At 44.1% G+C, this 25,208-nt stretch overlaps 1 protein-coding gene across 4 annotated transcripts; it reads left to right on the forward strand.

Annotated features, from left to right (window-relative positions):
* Window positions 1–3,414: 3,414 nt before the first annotated feature.
* Window positions 3,415–24,159, forward strand: PISD (phosphatidylserine decarboxylase). Of its 4 annotated transcripts, XM_088532381.1 has the most exons (8): window positions 15,432–15,868; window positions 15,946–16,062; window positions 18,078–18,243; window positions 20,241–20,477; window positions 20,760–20,898; window positions 21,664–21,810; window positions 22,991–23,151; window positions 23,384–24,159. In XM_088532381.1, the coding sequence occupies exons 1-8, from the start codon at window positions 15,819–15,821 to the stop codon at window positions 23,606–23,608; spliced, it is 1,242 nt and encodes a 413-aa protein (XP_088388507.1). In that variant the 5' UTR covers window positions 15,432–15,818; the 3' UTR covers window positions 23,609–24,159. The 4 variants fall into 4 exon arrangements, with proteins under 4 accessions (XP_088388508.1, XP_088388507.1, XP_010226967.2 ...); XM_088532382.1 differs by lacking the exons at window positions 15,432–15,868; window positions 15,946–16,062; window positions 18,078–18,243 and adding exons at window positions 3,415–3,507; window positions 7,296–7,471; XM_010228665.2 differs by having other exon boundaries at window positions 15,432–16,062.
* Window positions 24,160–25,208: the final 1,049 nt, after the last annotated feature.

Consider the following 25,208-nt stretch of genomic DNA (forward strand, 5'->3'; position numbering starts at 1 on the left):
CCGCTTGCCAGGACGGGAGCGGTGCTTTGGGGACAGCGTTTTCCCAGACAGCTTGTGTGCCTCATGGCGATGGAATATATACATGCATATATTCCATATATATGCGGTGTATGTATGTATATATACACACACATATGTATATTCTTTATATGTGCTGTGTATATGTATGTATATACACACACACATATGCATATTCTTTATATATGCTGTGCATATATGTGTATACACACACACACACACATATATATCCACATATGTTCTGTATATATGCACACATACGTACACATGTATATTCCATATATATGCTGTGTATATATGTATATGCAAACTCTTTCCGTATATATACCCATGTTCCATGTCTGTGTATATATAAAACCTGTTTCTGTGCATGACGCTGTTTCCACAAGCTGCCTCCTGCCCTGGCCCGTCTCTCCACGCTGTCCGGGTGCTGCCGTCCCCGGGGTTGTGCAGGACATAGGTCTCTGCGGCTGCGGTGGCCTGGGCTGTGGTCCGCCCTGGGCAAGGGGCCGTGACTGCCCGGCCTCGCCACCCCTGTCTCTTTCCAGACGGATTTCAGAGCCAAGGGGAGGCTGGATGCTCCGAGCGGTTCTGATGGGCTTTAGGGCCTGCAGTTAGTCGCTGCCTCCCTCCTCTTGCTGCTAGATGCAGATCTGTGGAGCGCGGCGGGCCCTGGGCAGCGGGATCAGCATCCCCTCGCTGCGGAGCCCTGTGGCTCTTCCTGCGGGTCTTTTTAGTTCACTGCGTATTAAGACTCATATACATCTTGTCTATGAAGTGGTGCAGTACAAAGCAGGTTTCTGAGGAGTGACATTTTAAGCTACAGCAAAGTAAGAGTTTTTCTTCATTTTATTGGGTGCTAAAACTTTCCTGGTATATGGTCAGCTTAACCTAATCTGCTTGCAATTAGACTTATCATAGTTATTCTTGAACCCCTTACAAGAGGCTCTTGATCTGTTGATAGGGAAGTGCTCCTTTTATTGCAGGTATTTCAATATGTTTTAAAGCAGGTCTTGCAATAGAGCAGATGAGTATAGGTCCTGTGTATGACCCAAGAAGATGAGTTCAGCTCATTGTTCATTATAACACTGCATCATGTTGCTATGTAAAACATACAGGTTCTGCAGCAATGCAAGGAGGCCTTTTCTGTCACGTTAAGGAAATAATATCCTGGGAGCTGATGCAGAAGTGTGGCACGTTTGGCACCTGGTTAGGGAAATCCCTGTTCAGGGGGGGAATTGTCTTGTCATATTTGGGTTAATACAGGACTGTCTTGTCATACTTGGGTTTAATTCGGTAGTTTTAATAACGATCGTGAAGCTGAATCACAGAATCAGAGAATGGTTAAGGGGAAGGGGCCTCTAGAGATCATCTAGTCCAACCCTCTGCTCCAGCAGGGACATCTAGAGCACGTGGCACAGGGTGGCATCCAGGCGGGTTTGGCAGATCTCCATGGAAGGAGACTCCACAGCCTCCCTGGGCAGCCTGTTCCAGGGCTCTGGCACCCTCACAGTACAGAAGTTCTTCCTCACATGAAGGTGGAACTTCCTGTGTTTCAACTTACACCCGTTACCCCTCATCCTGTCACCGGCCACCACAGAGATGAGCCTGGCCCCATCCTCCCTACATTCACCCCTCAGGTACTTGAACGTGTTGATCAAATCTCCTCTCAGCCTTCTCTTCTCCAGACTAAACAGGCCCAGCTCGCTTAGTCTTTCCTCATACGACAGATGCTCCAGTCCCTTAATCATCTTTGTGGCCCTACCCTGGACCCTCTCTAGAAGCTCAATGTCCCTCTTGTCCCGGGGAGCCCAGAACTGCCCCCAATGCTCCAGGTGCCTCCCCAGAGCTGAGCAGAGGGGCAGGATCCCCTCCCTCGCCCGCTGGCAACGCTCCTCCTGGTGCGGCCAGGAGCCCATTGGCCTTCTTGGTCATGAGGGCACATCACTGCCTCATGGTTAACATGGTTAACTGAAGGGTAGAGTGAAATATTATTGAAATGGTGTCAAGGGGATAAGTGAAAATTATACTTGCTCATCCTTGGCTATCATATTAAATCATTATTAGCAAGTGTGTACAGTCTTTATCTAACTTCCGGACAAGAAATTCGTTATTTATAGACATTCTTTCCGTTACTAAAAACGCCTGTAGGTACCTCAGTAGATATCTGAAATTCATTCTTAAAAATCTGAGAGAATTATAAACATCTCCTCTAATTCCATCAGCCTAAATGATGTAATAGCTCAAAGGAAAATTCAGTGTTTCTCTGTTCAGTGCGTGTCTGATCAGGAGTGCACGGGAGGTTTGAGGCTGAGTCAAGATGTGAGCCACTGCATTTGCATCCCCAGAATGAGTGGGTTGCACAAGCACCTGCCAGACCCCGTTCCTCCCACGGCAGTAAGTTTGTCTTTGTGAGAACACTGCCCCTCTCCTGTCACTGTTCAGATTGTGATCCTGTGTAACAACAGTCCGCAGTGATGCCATCCTCATGCTTGTCTGAACAGATTTACGTACAAACATTGAAGAGGAATCATTTTTCTACAATTGGATGAATCCTTTTCAGATTTATTTGAAACATGATATAGCTTTCTCAGAGTGTTTTTGCAGTGGCAGAACCACCAACATTACAATTTGTCAGTGTAAGAAAGTAGCAAGACAAGTTTTGGAGCTCTAAGGAAGAGCTCCTGTGCCTGGCAGCTTTTCTAATTTTCCAGCTATACCAGCTGATCTAATAAATTCTAATGCTTCTTCATACAACCTCTATCTTTCTTATGTACCCACCAGGCTGGAGAGGAAAGAGATGCCTGAACACAATTCATGAGTGTCTCTTAGAATGGAGCTGTTGAAGGAAGTTCCTAAATGATATTTGTGTGTTGGCCTGGTGGGAGGAAATAATCCTCCAGTAACAGATTATCAAAACATGTAGGCCTGAGCAGTGTATGAAATAGAAGATATGAGCTTTCATCCCCCCCTTTTATTTTTTTTTAGAAGACCCAGGATTCAAGATTCACAATCATAACTATATTAGGATTGATAACAGCCCAAGATATGGTTATATAAGATATAATGTCATCAATATACCGTACCAAAAGGGATGTTGATAGAATTAACTTCAGGAGGAACACGTGTCGATGTTTTAATGAGAAAACGAAAAGATAAAATGGATGCAACATTAACCAAATCCAGTATTTGCAGGAGTAATCAAATTGATAGATTTTGGAATGGGCTAGATGGGAAAGATTCTTTAGGAATTTTATGACTCTTCAAGGAGACTTTTTTCATTTCTGTTATTTGCCTTCTGCGTATCAGATTAATTTACTATGTTGAACTGTTTAGATTTGCATTATAAAATGTCGGTACTTAGGCAACCGTTTCTTGTGTGTTAAATTTGCAGTGTGCTGACTAGCTGTAACTTCATGCTACTTGGAAACCTGTGTGTTAGAGGCCAAGTTCTGTGGAAACAGCCGCCCTCTCGGAACTTCTTCACTGGTAAGGGAAGAAGGACTCTTGCCTATTCGGTGCTTTCAAATTAAGGGTTGTAGTAAATCTGCAAATGGAACAAATTAAATGAAGCAAATTGATGGTCATATATGAAGGAATATGAAATTCCTGAGATTAAAGAAGATGGAGTTTGGAGTCTAGAGAGACTAGGGAGTCTATTCAGTTCCTTGCGTTTCCTTAGGCATATTCATGCAAATGGTGCTTTACTCCTTTGATGTTTTGTTTCTCCAATCAGTAAAATAATTGTATTTATCTGTCTAAATAACACCTCATAAGGAATCTTATTTCTCTCTCTCTCTGTAATCTTTTTGGTAAGGGAAATTTATTTTGTAGGCTGTTTCTACCTTCCTTGGTGATGTTTTTTGACAGGTGTGCTATTTGAATAACTTAGTAAGTACAGACATTACAAGAACCAAACAGAGGCACGTCCTTCAGGCCTGCCTCTTGGCATGCAAATACAATGCAAATGCACCTTCCTTTTATCACATTCATGTCAGCATACTAGTAAAGCAAGTTTTTCCCTTGCAGGCAATTTTGTTTAACTTTTAATGCCATACTATAAACTAGCAGTTAGTCATGTCACAATTGTTACTTTCAAGGTAAGCTGTAGGCAAAATGAGTAGTTTCCTCGTACTGCCTAGTTTCCTCAGCTGGAGAAAGTAGAATGTTATGTAAATGAAATTTAATCAGGTGGACTGTGATCTCAGTGCTTAGAGCAGTCCAAATAACAGGTACTAGAGGAAAAAAACTTCGTGGGGAAGCGCATGTATGTTGGAGTCCCTACACAAATGGGCTGGATAGCAAGAGTCCTTGTTGATGTTCTGCTGCTCTTGGGTATCCCTAGCAGGGAGGCATGGCCAAGAATCAAGCCAGACAGGTTCTCTGGCTCTTTCTGGACAGGTATTTTGAAGGAGTTTGTGTGGATATTGTCTGAAAGACTTTTGTAATAGCATAGTCATGGGTAATGTGTCTGATAGCTGAAATGGTATCTATTATCAACATTAAAGCTGATGAAATAATGTGGTGTGTTAGGCAAGAAAGTTACTGAATCAGTAGGGAGATATCAAGGTTAATGCATGGTGGATGATAATAGGATGTAACAACAGATAAGAATTTGATAAAAACAGTTTGACTGTATTTCCTGATTCACCATGAGACATCTGAAATTTGGACCTCTGTGGTGTAATCGGCCTGTAAAAAAGGAAAGGTCTAAATATCCTCAAATGCTTTATCTGTACCTGTAATTCTGATAAACCAGGAGATTAGAGTTACACGATGTGTTAAGACTTGCTGGTGTGCTTAAAATTAAAATGATGCTTGTACTTGGAGTTGTTCTAGTTGGGCAATGCTGTGGAGAGTAAATATTAATATTTTGTTTTCTAATAAACATTTCTGGTAAAGTTCCAACCAATGTGTATGTTGTCATAGAAATATAAAAACTGCATACAGTTTTCAGAAAACAAAGTAATTTCTATATCATCAACTTGTATTTTGTTTAGATATATGTATTGCCCCATAACATCAAATCTCGATACAGATGAGCTTTTTTTTTTTTACAGTAAAATATTATTGAATATCTTTGAAGATGAAGGGAAATCTGAAACAGGTTTCTCTTATGTGTAAGGAGTTTAGATTACAGTTAAAAGTCCATAAAAATGTTATTACTATGTTAAAAGTCCCAAGCTTTTTCCTCCTGTCTCTTAGACTTGTTTCTACTGGCTCATCTACCAAAATACGAGTTTTTCTCACATTCTCATGCTGCTGGCTGAAGAGCTGCAATAGTCTTCCTATCATCAAAAAGAGTGTTCAGTTTAAGTCTCTAAATGGTGCCAGCTGCCTGAACATGATATTGTTGCCAAAATCAGTAAATAATATTTTTGTTTTGCATTTTGAAAACTTACTATGTGAATTTCACTTATGCCTGAAAGGTGTTGCGCTTTATTTAGGCACAAACAAAAAGCTTTGCTGTAGCGTGTTGAATGTCTTTGCTGACGATCAGCTGTGGTTTCCCGGTACAGAAGTGCTGTTGTGCCAGTACTGGAGGTGGGGGAACAACTCTTCATATCAGTCATCAGCAAATTAAATCATTTGTTTGCTGTGCCTGTGGAACACAAAATGGTTCTGTTGCACCGGAGATAGAAATGTTCACAGAGATACAATCAATAGAGGCTCTCGAAATGGAAACCTAGGTTACCAACCAGAAAGACCTATTTGCACCGAGGGGCTTTGATTTGGGAGCTTGCCAAGCCTGGTGAAACAGTGGAGCTGCTTTGCTGACTTTGGACCAAAGTTTTAGTGGGGAGGGAGCTGAGGGCTTTAGGACAAATGGTATTGTTTGTCCCTGCACAGATGTTTCTGTTGTAATAGGGATGCAGCTGTTTTGCATACCCAAGTGGAAAGATTATAAAGTCTTCATAAATTTCAAATAAATAAAGGAGGCTTACTTTATAAAAAATGTAGCTTTTCTAAATTATCCTTGTATGTTACTGATACTTATTCTTTAGTAGGATTTAATTGTTTTTTAGTTGCTGCCTTGTATTTTCCAAAAAATTTAATTCCTTTTTCCCAGTGAGAATTGTTTTTACATAATGCATTGCAATTTATGATGAATTTTAAGGCATATAATCAAAGTATGTTTTTAAAGTGCATCTATACGAAAGAAATGAGCAAAAGTAATATTTTGATAAAACAAAATGTGAGCAAATAATAGTTTTAATGGGCATCTCTTCTTTGCAGCATCATGGAGGAAGAACAGTTAAATGCACTTCATCACTCTGTTACTTAGAACTAAATTGCTAAGCTGTTATTTGCTAAGATTTCCAATGAGTTATTCATTGTGTTTACACACGCCTAAAAATAGTTGTGGTATTTCACGAATTCATTAGGTTCCTTTTTGTTGTTGTTAAGGTGGCATTTTATAGTCAAGTCCTAAGCTGGACATTGATGGAAGGAGATGTTGTCCCTTGTTTTTCATTATGGCTCCTTTGTGTTCGTGATTGCCATGGAAGTGACACCCATTAGTATCGGGGAGCACCCATTAGTGCTTTGAGCAGCACTAGTCTTCCTGGAAGATTTTTAGAAAGAAAATGCCACTGAAACTGCCCTTTGTCAGTGTCCTGTAGGGTTACATGCATCTCCCATCTCATATGCAAAACTTGGGTTAAGCAAGAGGACCTTTGTATGCTCAGTAAGGAAGAGAGGTAGCTTAAAAAAAAATCCATATAATGACCTGTGCTAAAGCAGAAATGCCTCCATCCTGTTTACTAAACCTGAACTAAAACAGGTCATTTTTTTTTCCTCTTCTATTTAGCTGTACAATTTGAGGATTCCCCCCCAAATAATGAAAGCTAGAAAGCGTGAGAAACACAATGCTGTGCAGTGCCACGGTTGTTTCCTCTAAACTGATTATTCCATATGGTAGCAACGTGGAAAAACTCATAGTTGGAAAGTAAGATAGAAATCCAGAGGCAAAGACATGAGAACTCTGAAACCCAGCTCCGTGATGCATTCGGGCAGCTCCTGTGTCCAGAAGGGGTGAATGCTGGAGGGATCTTGGGAGGTTAAGAACATAGCAGGGTAGTTAGTGCTCAGCAGCTGAGTCTCAGTTACTTGGTAAGCTGCAGTAACTGGAGTACTTTGGAGCGTGTGCCCATACTTCTGTGTCACTGATATCTGATAATGCTTCCATCTCATCTGATGTCCCTTGCCCCTTGTCATGGTTTTATCTGTACTTTGTGCTTGTTCTGGTTCCTGAAGGTCTGCCTTTTTTGTTACAGATAGGAAAAAGCTCCATTCTGCTCCAGTGAGGCAAGTCTTCCGTCTGCGCCCTTTCCATGTTCTGGTGGCTACAGGTGGGGGATATGCAGGGTACCGAAAATATGAAGATTACAAGTTGGAAGAGCTGGAGAAGAGGGGCATAGAGGTGCCAGTCAAGCTTGCAAGTGAGTGGGAGGTAAGAAACTTGTGGGAGCTCTTGTTTCTGGCATGTTTGATGCAACATTACTTTGCTTTCATTCCAGCAAGGGAAAATGTAGTCTGTGCTCTACTGCCAGTGCCTGTTCTGACAAATCATGGAACTAAAGTTTCTATCTCCTAAGTAACTGTCCTTTCTGCCAAAGTCAATGTAATGATACATTAGAAACTGTAGCCCCATCTTTCAGTAAGACCTGCACATTTTTGTCTAATACTTGTTAAATTGAAGGTAGAGGGGTTAAGTAGTCAGATGATTGTTCCCTGATTGTGCTCAGTGTTTGGAATAAAAGGATGTTTGATAGGCATAGAGTGACTCAGGCTGGAAGTCATGCAGTCCAACTCCCTGCTCAAAGCAGGGCTAATGTTCAGTTCAGACTGAGTTCTTCAGGGCCTTGTCCAGCTGGGCCTTGATAATCCCCAAAGGCAGATTTCACAGCCTCTCTGGGCAGCCTGCTCTGATACTTAATTATCTTCATAGTGAAAAAATATTTTCCTTATGTCTAGTGAAACTCTCCAGTTTCAGTTTATGATTGTTGTTTCCCCATCTCCCTCATAAAGAGCTGGCTCCATCTTCTCAGCAACATCTTCTTGGATATTTGAGGGCTGCCACTAGGTCCCCCGCAAGCCATCCCCAGACTGAACAAGCCTCACATACTATGTGCTCCGACCCTCAGACCATCTTGGTGACCCTTCATTGGGCATGTTCAAATTTATCAATATCTTTCTTGACCTGAGGGACCCAAAGACTGGACATGATATTCCAGGTGTGCTCTGACGAGCGCCTTAGGGCATCAGTTACTTGCCTTGAGCTTCTCTTGGCTTCTGCTCCCGGTGATACAGCCCCATACGCTGTTGGTCTTCATCACAGCCCTGGCACACGGCTGGCTCGTGTTCAGCACCCCTGTCTCCCTGCAGCCCTAGGGAACACAAAGCACCCACAGCAACGCTGCAGAAGTGGTGGCTTTGCTCAGTGCAGCAATGTTCTCATTTTCCCCACCTCTTGTTGCAAGGTAGCAAATTGTTAAGCATTTTATAGTTTACAGAATTTAAATACAGAAATCCAAACGGACAAATAAGTTTACAGAATTTGCTGATAATTGTATTGGTGTGAAATCAATGCAAGGCTACCAAAATCATCTGTGAGATCATTTAGCGGGAATTAGTAATTCAAGACTGAAATTACATGTGGTAGCATTCAAAAAGACAGTGATTACTGAGTTTATTGTCCTAGCAATTCTAGCTGTCGGGTACAGCATGTGCTGTAGTTGTAGGAGGGTTTTTTTGTTTTTCACTCACTGATGAATCTATGCTACTTTGACAGTTTGCTTCCTTTATGTTTTCATGCCTCATACACTTTGCAAGGAAGCAGAGACTGAATTAATATCTAATAATTAAAAACCTACCTCCGTGTTGTGTTGCTTTTTGTTTTATTTTGTGACTGTGTAGTAAGACTGTTTCCCTTAAGGTAAGCTTTAAATCTGCAATGATTCTTGCTGATCCTGAAAGATACTTGTTTTCTTCTTTCTGGACTTGAACAAGTTTAGTAGATATTGTGGAATTGAACTATGCATATCAGATTAATGGGTAAAATGTTCCCTGCAACACTGAGGGGAGAAATGTTTCATGTCTTCTTGAAAACTTTGTATGTCTCCTTTGAAAACTTAAATATATTGTATAGTTCTATATGAGACAGTTAAAAATAGATGTGATATTCTGCAGAACAGCCAGGTGAGTATCTGCTTCAGTGCCATTTCTAAAGGGAGGAGTTAAAGACAGGAATTTATGTAGGAGATGCTTCAGTATGATCTTTAGCATCCCTTTTTTCTTTGCATTCCTAAGAACTCTTTGATTTTGTGAGTGTTTTTAGCCACAGGACAATAAGGAGCTAGACTGGGATCCTTAAATTCATTTTCATTAGTGACCCAAATCAGATATGATACACAGGGTCCAGATGCTCACAGCTTAGGCTATGATAGCTCTTGAGGAATTTGTCTGAAAAATTATCTTCCATTTATTCTTCTCCCGTTAAAGCTTATTTCAGACAGGTTTGATGCCCTCATTAAAAATAAATGAATAAAGTCTGGTAAGTGTCTGTGCAGTATTTAATCAAAAAGACAATGTCATATCAGTTTTGATTCTTTAAAACATCTTTTTTCTTATTGTTGTTCATACTTCTAGTTATAAGGTTGGACAAATTTGCTTTCTCTCATTATACTGGATTGTTGGTTATTGTTATATGGTGGTTAATACATTTTGAGCTACCAGGATTGCTTTTGAATAAACAGCACTAGAAGGATTTATATTTGCAGCAGGAAACCTCACAAAGAATTTCAGACTGATAAGGAGGACCCCAAATGCAGCAGATAGTGGGGAGACACTAGCAGGTTTTCCTAGTCCTTTCCCTTACATTTAAGCTCTGTTGAATGCTTTTGTGGGAGGGAAAGGAAGCTTGACAGTTAAGAGGAAAAAGGGAAACTGTGTTCAGGCATTGCAAGAGATATTTCAAACAATGAAGGATTCAAGGAAAAAAATAAGAGCTGCATTGTTCCTTTTTATTGGAAAGCAGAGTGTCCTTTCTGCTGACCTATCATTTTCCATTATTCTCCCTTAGTGTTTTTGGAATCCCTGGAAGCAAAGTTAGGAGTGGAGAGAAAAATGTTGTGTGTGGAGCAGAATGCGCCTTTGCATAGGCAAGAAGAGCCCAAGTGTGACAGGATGGGCTTTGAGAGGGTGGCGTGGAGCAAGCACGCGCTGCGCTCACCTTGCTGCCGAGCCTGCTGCTCTCACGGTGCCCAGCTCGTGGCCGTTGAGAATGCTCCATCTTCCAGCTCCAAGCACAGAGGGGATTCCTGCTGCTCTGAACAGAAACCAAAGATAAATAGGTAACAATCATAATATTACAGAAGTACAGAAGATCTCCCTGTTGCAGAGATGCATATGGGGTATCATTATAAAAGTGTGCATAGTGTGGACTGAATTTAAACAACAAATATATTCCTGCGTGGTTTTATTTGGCCCAAACTTTATAAAAGAACTGAGGAACAAAATGAATCTGATTTAAGCCAAGTTTTCTCCATTTTCTTTTATAGGGAGAGAGAGAGAACTCTGGTTTCTTTAGCATATACCATTAGTTTCTTAGAGTCATTATGTGGCTAATAGCTTGAGCTGATTAAAGCCTTAGTCCCTCTTGCTCTGTGAATACCAGTGAGGATCAGCTTTGTTTTAATCAGATGAGGCAAAGCAGAGGGCTTGGGGGAAGGCAGGTAGATATTTATCAGGTGGATGGAAAGCTAATGCTTGCTGCTTCAAATCCTTGCTGGGACACGCTGCCTCCTGCCCAGGGCCTGCAGGCATGGTGTGCTGTTGATGTGCTAACTGGAGGCATTTTCCTCTCATCTGCCTTTTGGGGCCAGGGTGATAATGGGTAGCACAGTTTACTCAGGGAAACCTTGGCCCTGTTGGAGAACAGGGTGACCTGATGGACAGAGTTTCTGTGGAGAAAGAGGATTTTTTGGCTGCTGTCCTTTTGCTTCCATAGCGTTTTTGTTTTGTTTTGTTTTTGTATCTAATGAAGTGATTTAAGTACGGCTCTAGTGAAAGTGTCTCAGCTATTGGAATGACAGCATCAAGAAAAGCACAGAGAGGAACTGCCTATAGACACATCTGATGCAGGTGGCAAATAACCTACGGTTCTGCCCAGTTCCCTGCTTGTAAAATGGTTTAAGACATTGGGGAAGTGCCGTAAAAGTACGGATTGACGATCTTGGTTCCCCAAGGTAATAGAAAAGTCTTTTCTGTTGATATTAGAAATGGTTGATGTTTGGATAACCAGTGCACTGGTGCCCTGACAGTGCAACACATAATGTGCTTTTGTCCTGGCCCAGAGGAACAGACCCAGACAGTACTGTCCTGCAGTAAGAGATATGAATCCAGTTTGGAAAACACCCCAAAATGGAAAATTTGGGGGCTTATTTTGTATCCTTGTATCCAACCAGTTCTGCCCTTGGAGGCATGAAACATAATAAGGTGACTTGGTCTCTCGTGCTGCAAACCTGCTGCTGTGTTCTGCTGTTTTGACTTGAGCGAAGGGGCACTTGCAGGACTCCTGCACTTCTCGAAATGCACAGCAAAGGTGCTGGGAACATGTCGAGGTGGGTGAAGCTTTAACACCGAGAAGGGCAGGGTATGAGGGTGACTTTGTAAATGCTTCTCTTGGCTGGCCTGGAAAACCGAAGTGAGTAAAATGAAGCCTTTTTCTCCACTAGTGCGGTGGCTTTTTGACTATATAACCGTGTCCAGTTTCACAAAAGCTTTGTGCTGTCCACATGGCGCTCGGAGCTCCCTGCCCGTAGCAGGGCTGTGCCCGCAGCGGGGCCCGGGCGCTTCCCGCGCCGCTTCCCCCCCGTGGCCGCCGCTCCAGCCGCGGCTCCTCCTGCTCGGGGGCCGCCCCGGGCGCTGCCCCCGCCGCGGCGCCACCAGTGGCTGCGAGGCGGCTCGGGGCGGGCCGCCCGCCGGCCGCTTCCTTAAGGGCGCGCGCGGCCGCGGGGAGCCCGTGCGCGAGGCGGCCGGAGCGGCGGCGCGGAGCGGAGCCCGGCACGCGGCGCCGCCGCAGGTAGGAGCGCGGCGGGAGCGGGGAACGGGAGGCGCTCGGCCCGCGTGGCCGGAGGCAGCGCCCCGGGGCGCGGAGGGCGCTGCGCTGCGGGCGCCGCCGAGCAGCCTCCGAGCAGCCCCCGCTTTCCCCAGGCGGCTGCTCGCGGCGCCGGCGGAAGCGGTGGCGCCTTCGCAGGCCCCTGTGAACGTCTCTGCGGAGGGGCGAGTTCGCTCTGCAAATACCCCAGAGATTTATCTCATCGTGATCGTGTGGACGGGAAGAGGTGGTTGCTGAGGTGGATACTAACACAGAACGCTACATTTTCAGGGGTGAAGCTACTCTTTTTTCTCCTGGCTTCACAGGAGACATCTTCAAGACTATCCACTCCTTTTATGGCTAGCTTAAAATACCACTTTTTTTTTTCTTTCTCTATATAGGGAATACCACTAAGTCAGCAGTGTAAAACCACAGGGGAAAATGACCAAAGCCCTTTGCTTAATAAATCAAGGAAAGTTGTAAAAAGGCTTCTTCACGTTAAAAGTAAAGCACTGTGGCAGTTAACGGTACGTTTCGCTAGCCGGTGCGGTCCGTGGGCAGCGAGCGGGGCGCTCCCCACGCAGGCTGGAAGTGACTCAGGGCGCACGTGATGTGACCGGGGCGGCCCGCGGGGCGGCTCCGTGGTTTCGCTCCTGGGGTCCAGGAGTTCCTGGCTGGGTGCGGGGTGACTCACAAGGAGGTGGGATGGGAGCAGGGATCACGTGAGTCTGAAATTCAACAGATGCTGCTGGGAAGGGGCTGGCACTGTCAGCAACCGATGCTGTACGTTGCTGTCTCCTCCGTTAACTGGAAAGCTGCTCCCAGTGTCCTATTTGGAGGCCCTTGGTGCATCTTTTAAACAGCCACGGTTACCCAAGGGATGCAGCGTGACTGGGAGGGTTACGCACTCGCGCGGGGTGCTTCCAGCCTCACGATTGGCGCCGTTGCTTTCAAACGTGCTGCTTCACCGTTAAGTACAGTTGTGCACTAGCCGCTTGCTCTTGCAAAGGCCCCGGCTTGCTGCTTTTTGAAACCCCGAGGGAAGGGCTTGAGCCAGTGATGAGAGAACCGGTAATGAGATGGGGTCACTGGATTTGACACTTATTTGAGCTGACAGAGCAGAATGGTGTTGCATTGCTGGCAGATTAGCAGTGCATTATTAGATAATAATTCTGGAGGGATTTATACCTCATGGCCACTGCTTGCTTTATTTACTTAGCATGGATTCTGGATGTGTTCAGGCAGACTGGGGAATTTGGTACTGATGTCCAAGCTAATACTTAACCAACATCCATGACCTTCTTGTCTAAGCTAATAAACCGTTTTGTGGCATTGCTGGATGCCGAGAAGTCCAGCCTTTGAGACACTGTTGTATGAGTTCCTGTTTTGAGCTGGTTAATCACCAATTCAGGTTCCTTTCCTTGGTCTTCTTGACAGTGGGTAAACCAGGGTGGCTGTTTCATTCCGCCCTTCTTGCAGAGGGGAGCTGAAAGCTGCTGCTGGTGCAGAAATGACAAGAATGGCTACTTTTATGTCGGTGTTTGAGCAGGACTCGGGTATTTGCATCTTGGTGAACATCATTAGGTCAGTAGAACAGAATGGATGAGAGACATTGGTCATCTTATTTGAACTGAGATTTTGAAGAAGAGGAGAAAGAGAACTCGTAATGGTGACGTTCCTCTCTTCCTGGAGAGGAATCTCTTGCTCCAAATGTTTTTGTTTTGCACTGAAGGGTGATAGGTCCCTTTCTATTTTAATTTGCAGCAGTATCACAGAGCAGAACACTTAGACAGTAGATTAGCTGTTTAACGAGCCCCATACCCTAGATCAAGCATGCCTGATGCTAGGAATGCATCGTAACTTTTGAGCATATGTGCAGGGATCAGACTGAAAGCCTGAGGCTCTGTCTCCCTCCGCGTGCTTAAGCGAAGAGCCCCCAAGGGAAAGCAGCTCAGCCGTGTTTGCTCCGTGCCTTCCTGCGGAGCTGGGCGGATGTGAAAGGCTGAGGAGGAGACGGATGTGAAAGGCTGAGGAGGAGACGGCGGCAGCAGCAGGGAGGCGGCCCCGGCCCAGGGCGCTGGGTCTCTGCTCCCCACAGCTCCCGAGCACTCAGACGCATCTTCCTCCTTGCGGTTGTGTGCGGTGGCCACACGTGTTCAGGGATGTGCCTGGCTAACAGCGACTTCCACTGTGCTCCCATCAAGTGCCTTGGAAAAGGATGTTGTGAATTTAGTTTCAGATTATATTTAAATTCTAATATTTAATAGTGAGGTTTTCTAATGTACGTGGAAAATGAAGAGGAATGGCTGCTCTGTGTTTCTCACTGCTTTGTGAATTTTGGTAATGTTTTGGGTAACTGCTTCCATTTTACTCCGTGTCTGTGTAGGAGTTTCTTGTGCCAGCCAAAGAAAGAGTGAGGAGTAACTGAAATAGGAAAACGGAAAACCTGGCGGGGGCTCAGGAAAAAAGGAGTATGTTTTGTCTGCTTATTAACCAATCTTAACTTTCACTTTACTGTTTTTTATTGTTCTTTGTTTCCTTTTCTTTATGTATTTGTTAAAATCCATCTTAAAACAACAAGTTAAACACTGATCTTGTAACAGTTTGATCTTGTTTCTAGGGAACATCTGGAATATTTAGAGTGGAAGGCCAGTCGTAGTACATGACATTTGTTAGAAAATATTCCCCTCAAGCCCTACTCGAGATGGATCCTAATCTTTTTTTAACAATCCAAGTCTAGTCAACAGGAGATAGAGAAGAGCCGGGTTTGAGGTGTACTCAGCAGAGCTAAACAGCGGAATTTATATATTCTCAGAATGCTGATACTACAGCCTTTAGTCTGAAGGGAAGGAAATCTTATTTCATCCATGCTTCATACTCTAGTTCATCTAGTGGATGTAAAAACTGCCAGTCCTAGGAGCCACATAAAACTCATTAACACTCCTTTTCAGTTCTCAGTGGCCCTACAATTGGCTTATTCCATTATGCATCTGGGGATTTGCAGAACAATGTCCTTTATCTGCTCCCTAGGCGAGGGCTTGGAGATTGGAAGCCTTCAGGCGATGGATATTGATGTCTGGCAAGAATTTGTGAGATGCAAAGATGCTCCTTTCCTTCACTCCTCCTTCTTTCCAAGCTGGATAAGAAGAGCAGGGAAGGGATTCCGGTGCGGTACAGGGTTGACTGCCCAGCAGTCTGGCGCCGCTTTAGCTGCGGCTGCTGCAGTGCAGAAGCGAAGCGAGGGATTATCCCCTCCTCTTCGCTGCCGTGCTCCTCCTCCAGCCCCGTATTCCAAGTGCCACTCGCTGGGGTTAGCTGTGCCGGGCCAGCCGGCGGCTCTTCCGACTGTAGCGCGTTGCGGCCGGCCGGACCCTGCGGGCTGTTCTTCGGAGAGCTGAGCTTCAATGGCCACCCTGGCTAGGGAGAAGCGAGGACTGCTTATGCGGAGAGCTTGCTTTTGTTTTGTGCAGAGTCGTCTTTGTAGTGGGATATTGAAATATGACCCAATGCCTGTTTGTTTGCAATAGCTGCAAGCCTCGTAGCAGAGATTCAAGTGGGAAACGGAGGGGGAATCCAGAGACAAAGCGGCGGGGGAATTAGGAACTGTGACGACGTGCCCTCCCTCCTGTGCCGGAGCAAGCAAAGGAAGGAGAGGTAGAGGAAAAAAGACTGAGCCTTGCAAGCAACCGTCACCCTGACGATGTGTCAGTCAAACACCCTGCAGGGACCAGATCTACACACAGGGAAATGGTGAGATGCTATAAAGCTTTATCTAACCCTCCACCCTCTTGCTACAACCTCCGCAAAGTTAAAATCCATGTCCGGAGGCTACGTTCAGGGAACGGCGGCAGCAGCAGCTGTGCCGGGGACCAGCACCCACAACTGGAGAGCCCAGGCCCTGCCGGCTCTGCCGGGGGGACACCAAATAGGAGAAGCCGTTTCAGGTACTGTTCAGTGTTTTCTGCTTGGCAGGAAGGGAGAAATGAGGGAGGGAGGATGGGAAGGTTTCTGGGCACAGCAACAGCCATCTGCAAAGCTTTTGTTTGGCCTAATTACTATAAAGCTCCTTATGCATTGAATTGGCAGAGAAGGGCATGATGTTTTATGACAAGGGGAATGACAAAGGTTTCTCTCCTTTCTACTCCGTTGGACTAGGAGAATAGGAAAAATTAGTGAGGGGCTGCTCTGAAAGGAGGCCAAGGCAGCAAGGAGCCGGAGGGCTCCGAGGCAGCTGCCAGGACGCAGCTCTGCCGGGATTGGTCCGGGATCGACTGCAGTGAAGGGGGGGAGCGGCGCCCGGCGCGGGGCCCTGGGGCAGAACATGGTGCCACCCCCGGCTTCCCCTGCGCCCAGGCAGGACGTCATCCTCCGGGGGTTTTGTGCTCTGCCCAGATCAGACTCTTATTTTGGGAGGAGGAAGCAGGGAGGAAGGTGGTTTTGCTGCAGAGAAAATCTGAGCCAAAAGCACCATTTTGCATCTGCAAGTGACGATGCTGTGCGTGCTCTTTTGAGCCAGGTTTTGAAAGGAACAGTTTGGCACAAAATTATGGCTTGCTTTCCTAGTTTCTTTCCATTTTGGAAAGAAATGCACAGTGTGTTATAGTTTACCTTTCATGTAATGGAATCCAGTGAAGAAGAAAGCTATTGAGTGCAGTCAGAGCCTTCTGCCTGCAGCCAGCACGCACAGAGCTGAGTTCAGGTTGCAGGCATAGTGGGAGAACGGGCTCTTAGCCAAGGGTCAGTGCTCAGAAGACCTGAATGTTTTGTTCTCAGACAAGCAGACTTCAGTTTGATAATATCACTCTGGAAATGTAAGAAATAGCTTAGTCAAGAATTTCTTCATGAGGAGAGGCCCAAGAATAAATAGGGAGTCAGTTCACCTAAATGGGCTCTTGTCCTGACCCCCCACAGCAGTCTGAACTGAGACCCAAGATGTCTCTTGCTAGTAAGATCAGGGGCTTTCCCCTTCTCAGCCTCCAAAGTTCAACTTCTGCTCATGGCCACTTGCACAAGAAGAGTTTGCTTTGAGTAGGTGCAGTTGGTTATGAGGCCAGAGAGTGATGAGACCAGATTAGCTTGCAGCTCCAGCAGTATCTACTTAGTCTGTGTATGCTCTGTTCAGAGCCAAGGTATCCAAGGTATGAAGATTTTAAGGCCTGCAAAGCTGTTTTTGGAATCAGTTATTTGAACCTGCATTAGTGAACTCGGGAATTATATTCCTGTTTGTCTCTCAAGTATTAAGTACTTGTTTCCTGAATTCAGTCAGTGACCAACAGGTCTATGTAAATTTGGCTCCTACATCTTCTGTGATGGAGAACACAATTTAAGACACGATACAGTCAGGATTCCTCCAGCGAAGGAAATGTGTGAGGGATTACAATTCTTAGGCTTCAGGAATTTCCTTCACTAGAATATCTGCTCTTCCCTCAATATTGCCTTTGCATGCAGTTTGGGGTATAATGTTCCAGAATGATAGATTCCCAGCTTTTAGAATACTCACTTTGCTGCCCCCTCTGGCTGTACAAGACTTGGAACAGTCACAAACAACACTTTTTGGGGAGGTATTTCTGTTGATACTCCTACCAAGTTTTGTTATCATTTTTTTTCCCACTGCAAACTACCCTGTTCCATTTTTGTTGGATGAATCAGTTTTTATTTTGTTTTCTTATGTCCCCTGCAAGTGACTTTTGCCTTTAATTTTTGAGGGAGTGGTTAATGAAGTTTGACCAGTGACAGTAAATGCCATTATTTGGACAGAATACTTTTTTTTTTTTTTTTTTTGGAGATAACTGATCTTTTGTTTGGGAAAGGGGAAGAAGTGACCAAAATAGAGCAGTAGGGATTTGTAGAACTAGGTATAGTTAAAGATGAGCAGAAATAAATCACTGCCAGCCGTGAGGAGCTGGGGGTGATGAAGCCGAGATGCTGACCCTCTCCTGTTGTGTATGTGATCTTTCAGGTTGCAATTCCCCCAGCTGGCCCTGAGGCGAAGGTTGGGCCAGCTGAGCTGTATGTCTAGGCCTGCTCTGAAACTCCGTTCTTGGCCTCTGACTATTCTTTATTATCTTCTGCCTTTCGGTGCTCTTAAACCCTTGACCAGAGTGGGATGGAGGCCCATGAGCAGGGTAAGTGTGAGCAGGTCTCTGCTGTGCTTCATATTTAGCTGCTTTATATTGCAGGGAGGTGGCAGCAGTGGGGTGGAGGGATCCTTAATGTAGACCAGGGTGGTGATTACTAGTATGAAAACAGAGATGCATTTAATGTTTCTCTTGAGGTTTTACCATTGGTAATTCTGGTGCCTAACTGCTTCACAGAGAGGTGATTGTTCAGTACAGAGAATTTCTGTATGTCTTCTCCTGGCCATGGGAATCGGGAAAATCAGTGGAAACTTTTGAATTGATCCAGTCACTTGCCCTCTGCATGCCAGGGCTAGGACAGGGCAGACCAGACTGTTTCTCCAGTTCTGTTTCCTGGCCACCTTCGAATAGTCTGTTTGCTGGCATTTTTGCATAAAAAGGGTTTGTTTGTCAAGGTCTTTGAGCATATGTACTTCAGGCTGTCGGAATGACACGCTAATGCAAATCTCTGCTCTGAAGCTACTGAGAGCAGTGAGTAGGAAGCCATCCACATAAATAGTGTTTTAAATGCATCACGCAACTACAAATGCAAGAACCGTGCAAGTCCTTTAACTGAAAACTAACAAAACTGCAGTTCTTTGAAATGATTTCCTCTTAACAGCTATTCTTGATCCCATGAATTTGAAAAGTAGCATGGCAAAAGAGTGGGTCACTGGGAAATGTCACTTTGATAATTTTTGTGAATTGCAGCTGTGGAAAGTCTACAGTTTCACTGTAGAAAACTGAGCAGAATTGATTTTGGCATTTGGCACTGTTTAAGGCCTGTCAGCTAAAATGGTAATATATTTTTCTTTAGTATTTCAGTTTATTCTGAAGTACCACCAATTTAAAAGCTTTTATTTGAAGTAAAATTAAATTGGTGGCTTCCTTCTTGAATATCACTCACTGTATTTTGATCTGATGCAGGAAGATAATTGGGGAGTGAAATAAGTGTATTTGGTAGGATGGACAAACTCTCAAATGGCATGTGCTTTTACGTGTTTTTATTACTGTAATCTGCAAGGCTTAATAGCAGAGGATATGATGACTAGTATTGGGAGTAAATGATGACTTTTGCTAAGGAAAAAAAAAGTTGTTTTTTTAATCTTTTAAAGTGAAAGCTAGCCTGTTGTACTGTTCACAAAGACTATACCAGACTTACCAAAACACCTGCACAGTTACATTGTGCTCACACAAGCTTTTTGCCTTTTTTTTTTTTTTTTTTTGGGGCCGAAACCAAGTCCCGTAGACCTCAGGGGAGTTAGCCCCTGGAAATACCCAGCAGGAAAACCTGCCATCTGCCCAGTTGCAGAAATAGCATAACTCAGTGCAGAGGTTCATTTGTGTTTCTTCCTACTGAAACTTATGCTTTGGGGTAAGTCCCAAAGTAGAAGTGTCTAATAGAAACTCTCACCCTTGAAAGAGAAGGGGCACGAGTGACAGAAGTTTACACCAGTGTGGGAGGACCCACAGGGTTGTGTTTCTTGAGTTGTCCCAGTATCATGAAGTGGTACAATTGTGAGGTTTAGAGAAATACCTTCCCTAGTGGATAGCCATTTGAGAAGTACCTTACCAAACATGGAGAAGGTTTTTCAATCAATTTTCTTTTGGTTATTTACAAAAATGAACAAATTTGTAATGCTAAATCCTTCTAATGAGGGTTCGACTGGTGAAATGTCTCTTTTTTACTATTAAAGCTCACAGGGGCAGTTTCCGGTAACTTTAATGTGAAGCTTCAAGGGAATGGAGTTTCTAGCTTCAATATAAAGTTATAGTAAGCTCCATGGCTGCATCCTCTCCCTTCCTCTGTTCCTGTTGGGATGGCAGAAAGGAGAAGCGCAGTGTAATTTCCTGCAGATGTCAAGGCTACTTCCTGCATAATCTAACTTGCTGAATTCAAGGCAGTGTCAGCAGGAGCCGTCTGAGCCCTTCTGGTTTATGGGGAGAGGTGATGGAAGCCAGCAGTGAGAACAGTGAATGACATGGTGTGATTGTTCTTTCTCTAGGTTGCTCTCTACAAATCGGTACCAACTCGGCTGCTCTCACGGGCCTGGGGGCGCCTGAACCAGGTGGAGCTGCCTACATGGCTCCGGAAGCCTGTGTACAGCCTCTACATCTGGACCTTTGGAGTGAACATGAAGGAGGCAGCTGTTGAAGATTTGCATCACTACAGAAACCTCAGCGAATTCTTCCGCAGGAAGCTGAAACCGCAAGCCCGGCCTGTCTGCTCTTTGCACAGTGTTGTGAGTAAAAGGAAACGACGGCTTTACACTACAGCCTTTATCCCCCAGAGAAGGAGCATGTCTAAGCTTTGTCTTATGTAATTAAAAGACACAAAGCAGAGACTAGAATCCCACAAAGAGTTTTCACAACTTCACTTTATACAGGAGCCAGATGTGAAGGAATAAGAGTGTATTCACTGTTTGATCAGTTGATAGATTTTTTTTTTTGCTTGCTCTGGTGGCTGAACAGATGAGGTAGCCATTCATTTCTTATGTGTTTCATTTCTTTTTTCTTCTCTGTAGATTAGTCCCTCTGATGGAAAGATACTTAACTTTGGGCAGGTAAAAAACTGTGAAGTGGAGCAGGTGAAAGGTGTCACTTACTCGCTGGAATCTTTCTTAGGACCTCGCATCAGCACGGAGGAGTTGCATTTTAGGCAAGGTAAAGTTGTGCATCTGCTGGACCTTGCATGTGCTCTGCTCTGCCACTTCTGTGCTCTCAGAGAGCAAGAGAACACAGATCTTTCTGTTCCTTCACAGTGCCAGGAACAAAAATAGTTCTGTGCTTTCTTTTTTTTCCCCCCCTTCTTTTTTCTCTGTAATGTATATCTTGCACTTGATGATAAACATATCACTGTATAGTAGCTTTGTACTGTCTTGCCCCAATCATTCTGATTTTCTCCATTAAATACTTGGTTCCTTTATGTGTGGTTCTAGTAATGCTTAAAACAGATTTCACGATCCTGCTCTGTAAGGACACTGTAGCACTGCTGCTTATCATTCGAATGTGCCCAAGCACCTGGTTAGCAAAGATTGTACAAACTACTCCATTTCAATACATACACAGATGTAAACCTGAGGCCTCTCTACAAATTTTACTCTTGAACGGGTGACTTTGAGCAAGAATTCTTGTGTTTCACTGAACTTCATTTTCTGTTGTGCCATTTGAGGAAGGTAAAGTTCTAAAACTAATAAATTTCCAAAATGTTTAAAATTCAGTATAGGATCCAATTCTATTGTAAAAAGAAACAAGCACCTTAAAATGTTGGATTTCTGTGGCTGAATAAATCTTGTGATAGTCTCAACAATACACGTGGGCTGCATTTAGTGCTCTGCTCTTAACCACTAATTATAATATACACTTCCAGGCTACAGTAGATGATTGCATGAATATCTTTTAACCCCTTTCTCCATGGTTTCCTTGCAGCACCACCTGGCAACTCATTTCAGCAACAACTTGTCACCAAGGAAGGGAATGAGCTCTACCACTGTGTGATCTACCTTGCGCCCGGGGATTATCACTGCTTCCATTCGCCCACGGACTGGAGGGTGTCCCACCGACGTCACTTCCCAGGTGAGCTCCTGCTCTTGGAAGATGAATGCAGAGCAGCTGCAGAGGGCCCTGCTGAAGGACAGGGGCCTTGGAGCAGCTGCGCAGTCATGATAGATAACTGGAGGAAAGCAATTTGTCACACAGTAATTAACTGTAAGGTAATAGAGTTTACCTGTGTAAATCACATACGATGAAAAGGCTGAAGTCCTGGAGGTTCTTGCTGTAATCAACTTTCCTTTTAAACTTGTTTACTTTATTAACATTTCCTGGCAGCTCTAGCTAGCTCCTTGCTTTTCATCTGCAGATGTGGGATCCACCTCTTTGCGTTACCAAAGAGAACCGTGGTGGGGGGCTTTCAGGTATTGGATGGTTAATCACTAAAGCACATTCCTAAACTGTAAAAAGTTATTTGACTTGCTTTTAGCAGACTGTGGCCTTTTGTTAGATGGATCTTAAGCTGATCCTAGAAGGCTGCATTCACTTCTTTCAGGCCTGAGACTAGGCCCTAGCTCCTTTCTGGCGATCTCTCTCGAGGGCTGATTTGATGACAGCAGTAGTTACCACATATGAACTTAAAGATGAAAGTAGGGTGAAGTTAATTACATCTTTTGTAGAGTAGCAGTGTCAGAGTGCGGATATCAGTCCCTGTACCTCAAACTGCTGATAGGGAGTAGGCAGGACTGATACAGAACAGGCTTCAGCAGGGGTGGACAGGGTTCCCAACAGAGACTTTGCTCCTTAATAGCAGGTCATCACTACCTGTCAAGGTGAAGTCGTAGGTGTGAATGAGTGAAAGGGGAGCAGGGCAGCATGAAAAGAATCATTCTCAGGTAGGAAATTTGAACCTTTCATTCTCTTAACAGATAAAACTGTAGATCACGTTCCAGGTTGCTTTCAGCCTTCTACTGAAAGATGGGTCTTCCCTGTTTCCCAGTAACTGCAAAGCAAAAAGCAAAGTAATACAAGCACCTCCTGAGCAGTGTTGATTTTTCCAGCCACAAGACTAAAGATGACATTTTTCTGTGACCTGTTGTTTTTATTACTGCCTTGTGTTCATTTGCTCTGCTTAGCATTTGTGTCTCTCCCTCCTATTTGGAGCAAAAGAACAGCTTACTGGGCCAGTTCTAATGAAATTACCCTTTAGGCCATTACAGGCAGAGAGCCCTGAAAGCCTCCCTTGAGTATATTCTCACTGTTGCAGGCTCTCTGATGTCTGTGAATCCTGGGGTTGCCCGCTGGATCAAGGAACTCTTCTGCCACAATGAACGGGTTGTCCTTACAGGCGACTGGAAACATGGCTTCTTCTCCCTAACAGCAGTAGGAGCAACAAACGTGGGCTCCATCCGAATCTATTTTGACCAGGTGAGTCACAGGGTACCTTCCCATTTTTGAAGGTTGGGGGTAGTAAAGTAGAATGAAAGTTGACTAACTTAAATTGTCATCTTCAGCATAGACTTTTTAAAATATTCATCTTGTGCTCTTGACGTGCAAGCTCGTATACTGAAAATACCTGGCTAGGCACCATTTCCAGTTGTGGGAATGAACGCTGAATGCTCTTAATCCCTCAGCAATGGTTTCTTCATTCTCTGTGCAGGACTTGCATACCAACAGTCCAAGCTACTCAAAAGGTTCCTACAACGACTTCAGCTTTATCTCCAACAACAACAAGGATGGAATCTCCATGAGGAAAGGAGAACATTTAGGGGAATTTAACTTAGGCTCCACCATCGTACTCATCTTTGAGGCACCCAAGGACTTCAAATTCCACCTCAAAGCTGGACAGAAAATCCGCTTTGGAGAGGCACTGGGCTCTCTATAGAAACTCACAGCAAGAAGGTTTTATATATGGAGGAACTCGATCACACCACTGAGTGTTTCATTTAACAAGTATGTATCACTCAGCAGGACCTGGGTGAGAAAAATAGGTCTCATTGCTGGGGTGGACTTGAGAGTATTTGCCCTATATTTACATAAGGCTGCTGAATGCAGAAAGTCAAATAGTCATATATGTATCAGGTACAGTTGCCTTTAAAAACGTTGACCAGGGAGGTTTCAGTCCCACCCTGTGCCTGCAGTCTTTTATGTTCTCCCCCTCAGTGTGCCACAAGGTAATTAATTATGTTCTCCAAGCTCGTAAGTCCCTTTTAAGCCTTTCTAGGCTTTGCAGGTGCAATGGGAAGGGTGGAGGTAGAGATTAGCTATATTTAAAGGGACACTGACAGGTTGATTCAGACCTTGTACCTCAGACTTGTAGTATCTGGTTGACAGACCTTGAGTTGAGAATGTATTCTCATTTCTGTTTTAAAACAATCCTCAAAAGTTCTTAAATAAAAGGCAGCCTGTAAATGCACAGGATGTCAAACAGTCAAAGTGGCTAGTATGGCTTTACAGACCAAACTAAGCAATATGCACAACAGACAGCACCAGTACAATAGACTCATCCAGTTTGTTTTCTAATATTAAATAACTTTAGATCTTTTATCTGACATTGTCTCTTTAAAAATGGACTTTGCACTGTATTTTAAACCTGAAAACACTGTGTCTACATTCCATACAATGAAACTGGTCATCTTGAGGTTTTTTTTAATAGTAGCAGGGAAATCCATGTGTCCTACTCCTAATCCATGGTTTTATTTTGCCATTCCAGGCCTTAAAGATTTTGTTTGTATGAATGATAAAACAAGATTGTGACAAAATAACACAGGATTAAGGGTAGGAAGGTAGAGAAGATGTTTATCATCTGTGATGCAACAAGGTGGCAGCCAACATAGGTTTTTAATTTTTGGTGTATATCTTAATTGTTGTATGGTCACTGAATTCTTGATAAGTTCATTCTTCTATTTAAAGAAAGTTTCAGAGTTTTAAGGACCAACTTTAATTTGCACGGAATGAAATGCCATATGCACTGACTGTGTATTAAACTATTACAGACCTTTGAATCAATCTAAAGTTGCCTCCCAGGTGCATTAGCCTGACCCTTCTATGGGCTGGCAACTCTTTATCTTGCTCGAAATACAAAAAGCCACACCTGTTCTGACTTCTGCCCTCGTGCTTCACACTGGCACTGTGCTGGGCCCTGTAAGCTCTACGTGAATCGTCATCCTGCAGCGAAACTTCAGAGCCTCTTCGTAACCTCATGTGAGAAAAAGTTGTAACAAATACTAACACCTTGGGTCTGTTGAACTGGCACTAAATAGCACTGACAGAAACTGGTGGCCAAGTGAAGAGGAGGATTTCACTTTTAAGAAAATCTATCACTTGTTCTTTAAGAATAAACTCTTCTCTTGAGGCCAGGCACACCCCATGCTTAGAACTGACTTTTGCTGCCTCGAGCTTGTGGGAATGGATGTGCTTATGAAACCTGCCTTTCTGATGTCTGAAAGATTTCTCATACTATTTACTTGCTTAAGCCTTGGGTG

This window comes from Tinamus guttatus, unplaced genomic scaffold, assembly GCF_059628265.1.
Source record: "Tinamus guttatus ecotype Peru unplaced genomic scaffold, ASM5962826v1 Tinamus_guttatus_pri_ptg000459l, whole genome shotgun sequence".
NCBI classification, from domain to species: Eukaryota; Metazoa; Chordata; class Aves; order Tinamiformes; family Tinamidae; genus Tinamus; species Tinamus guttatus.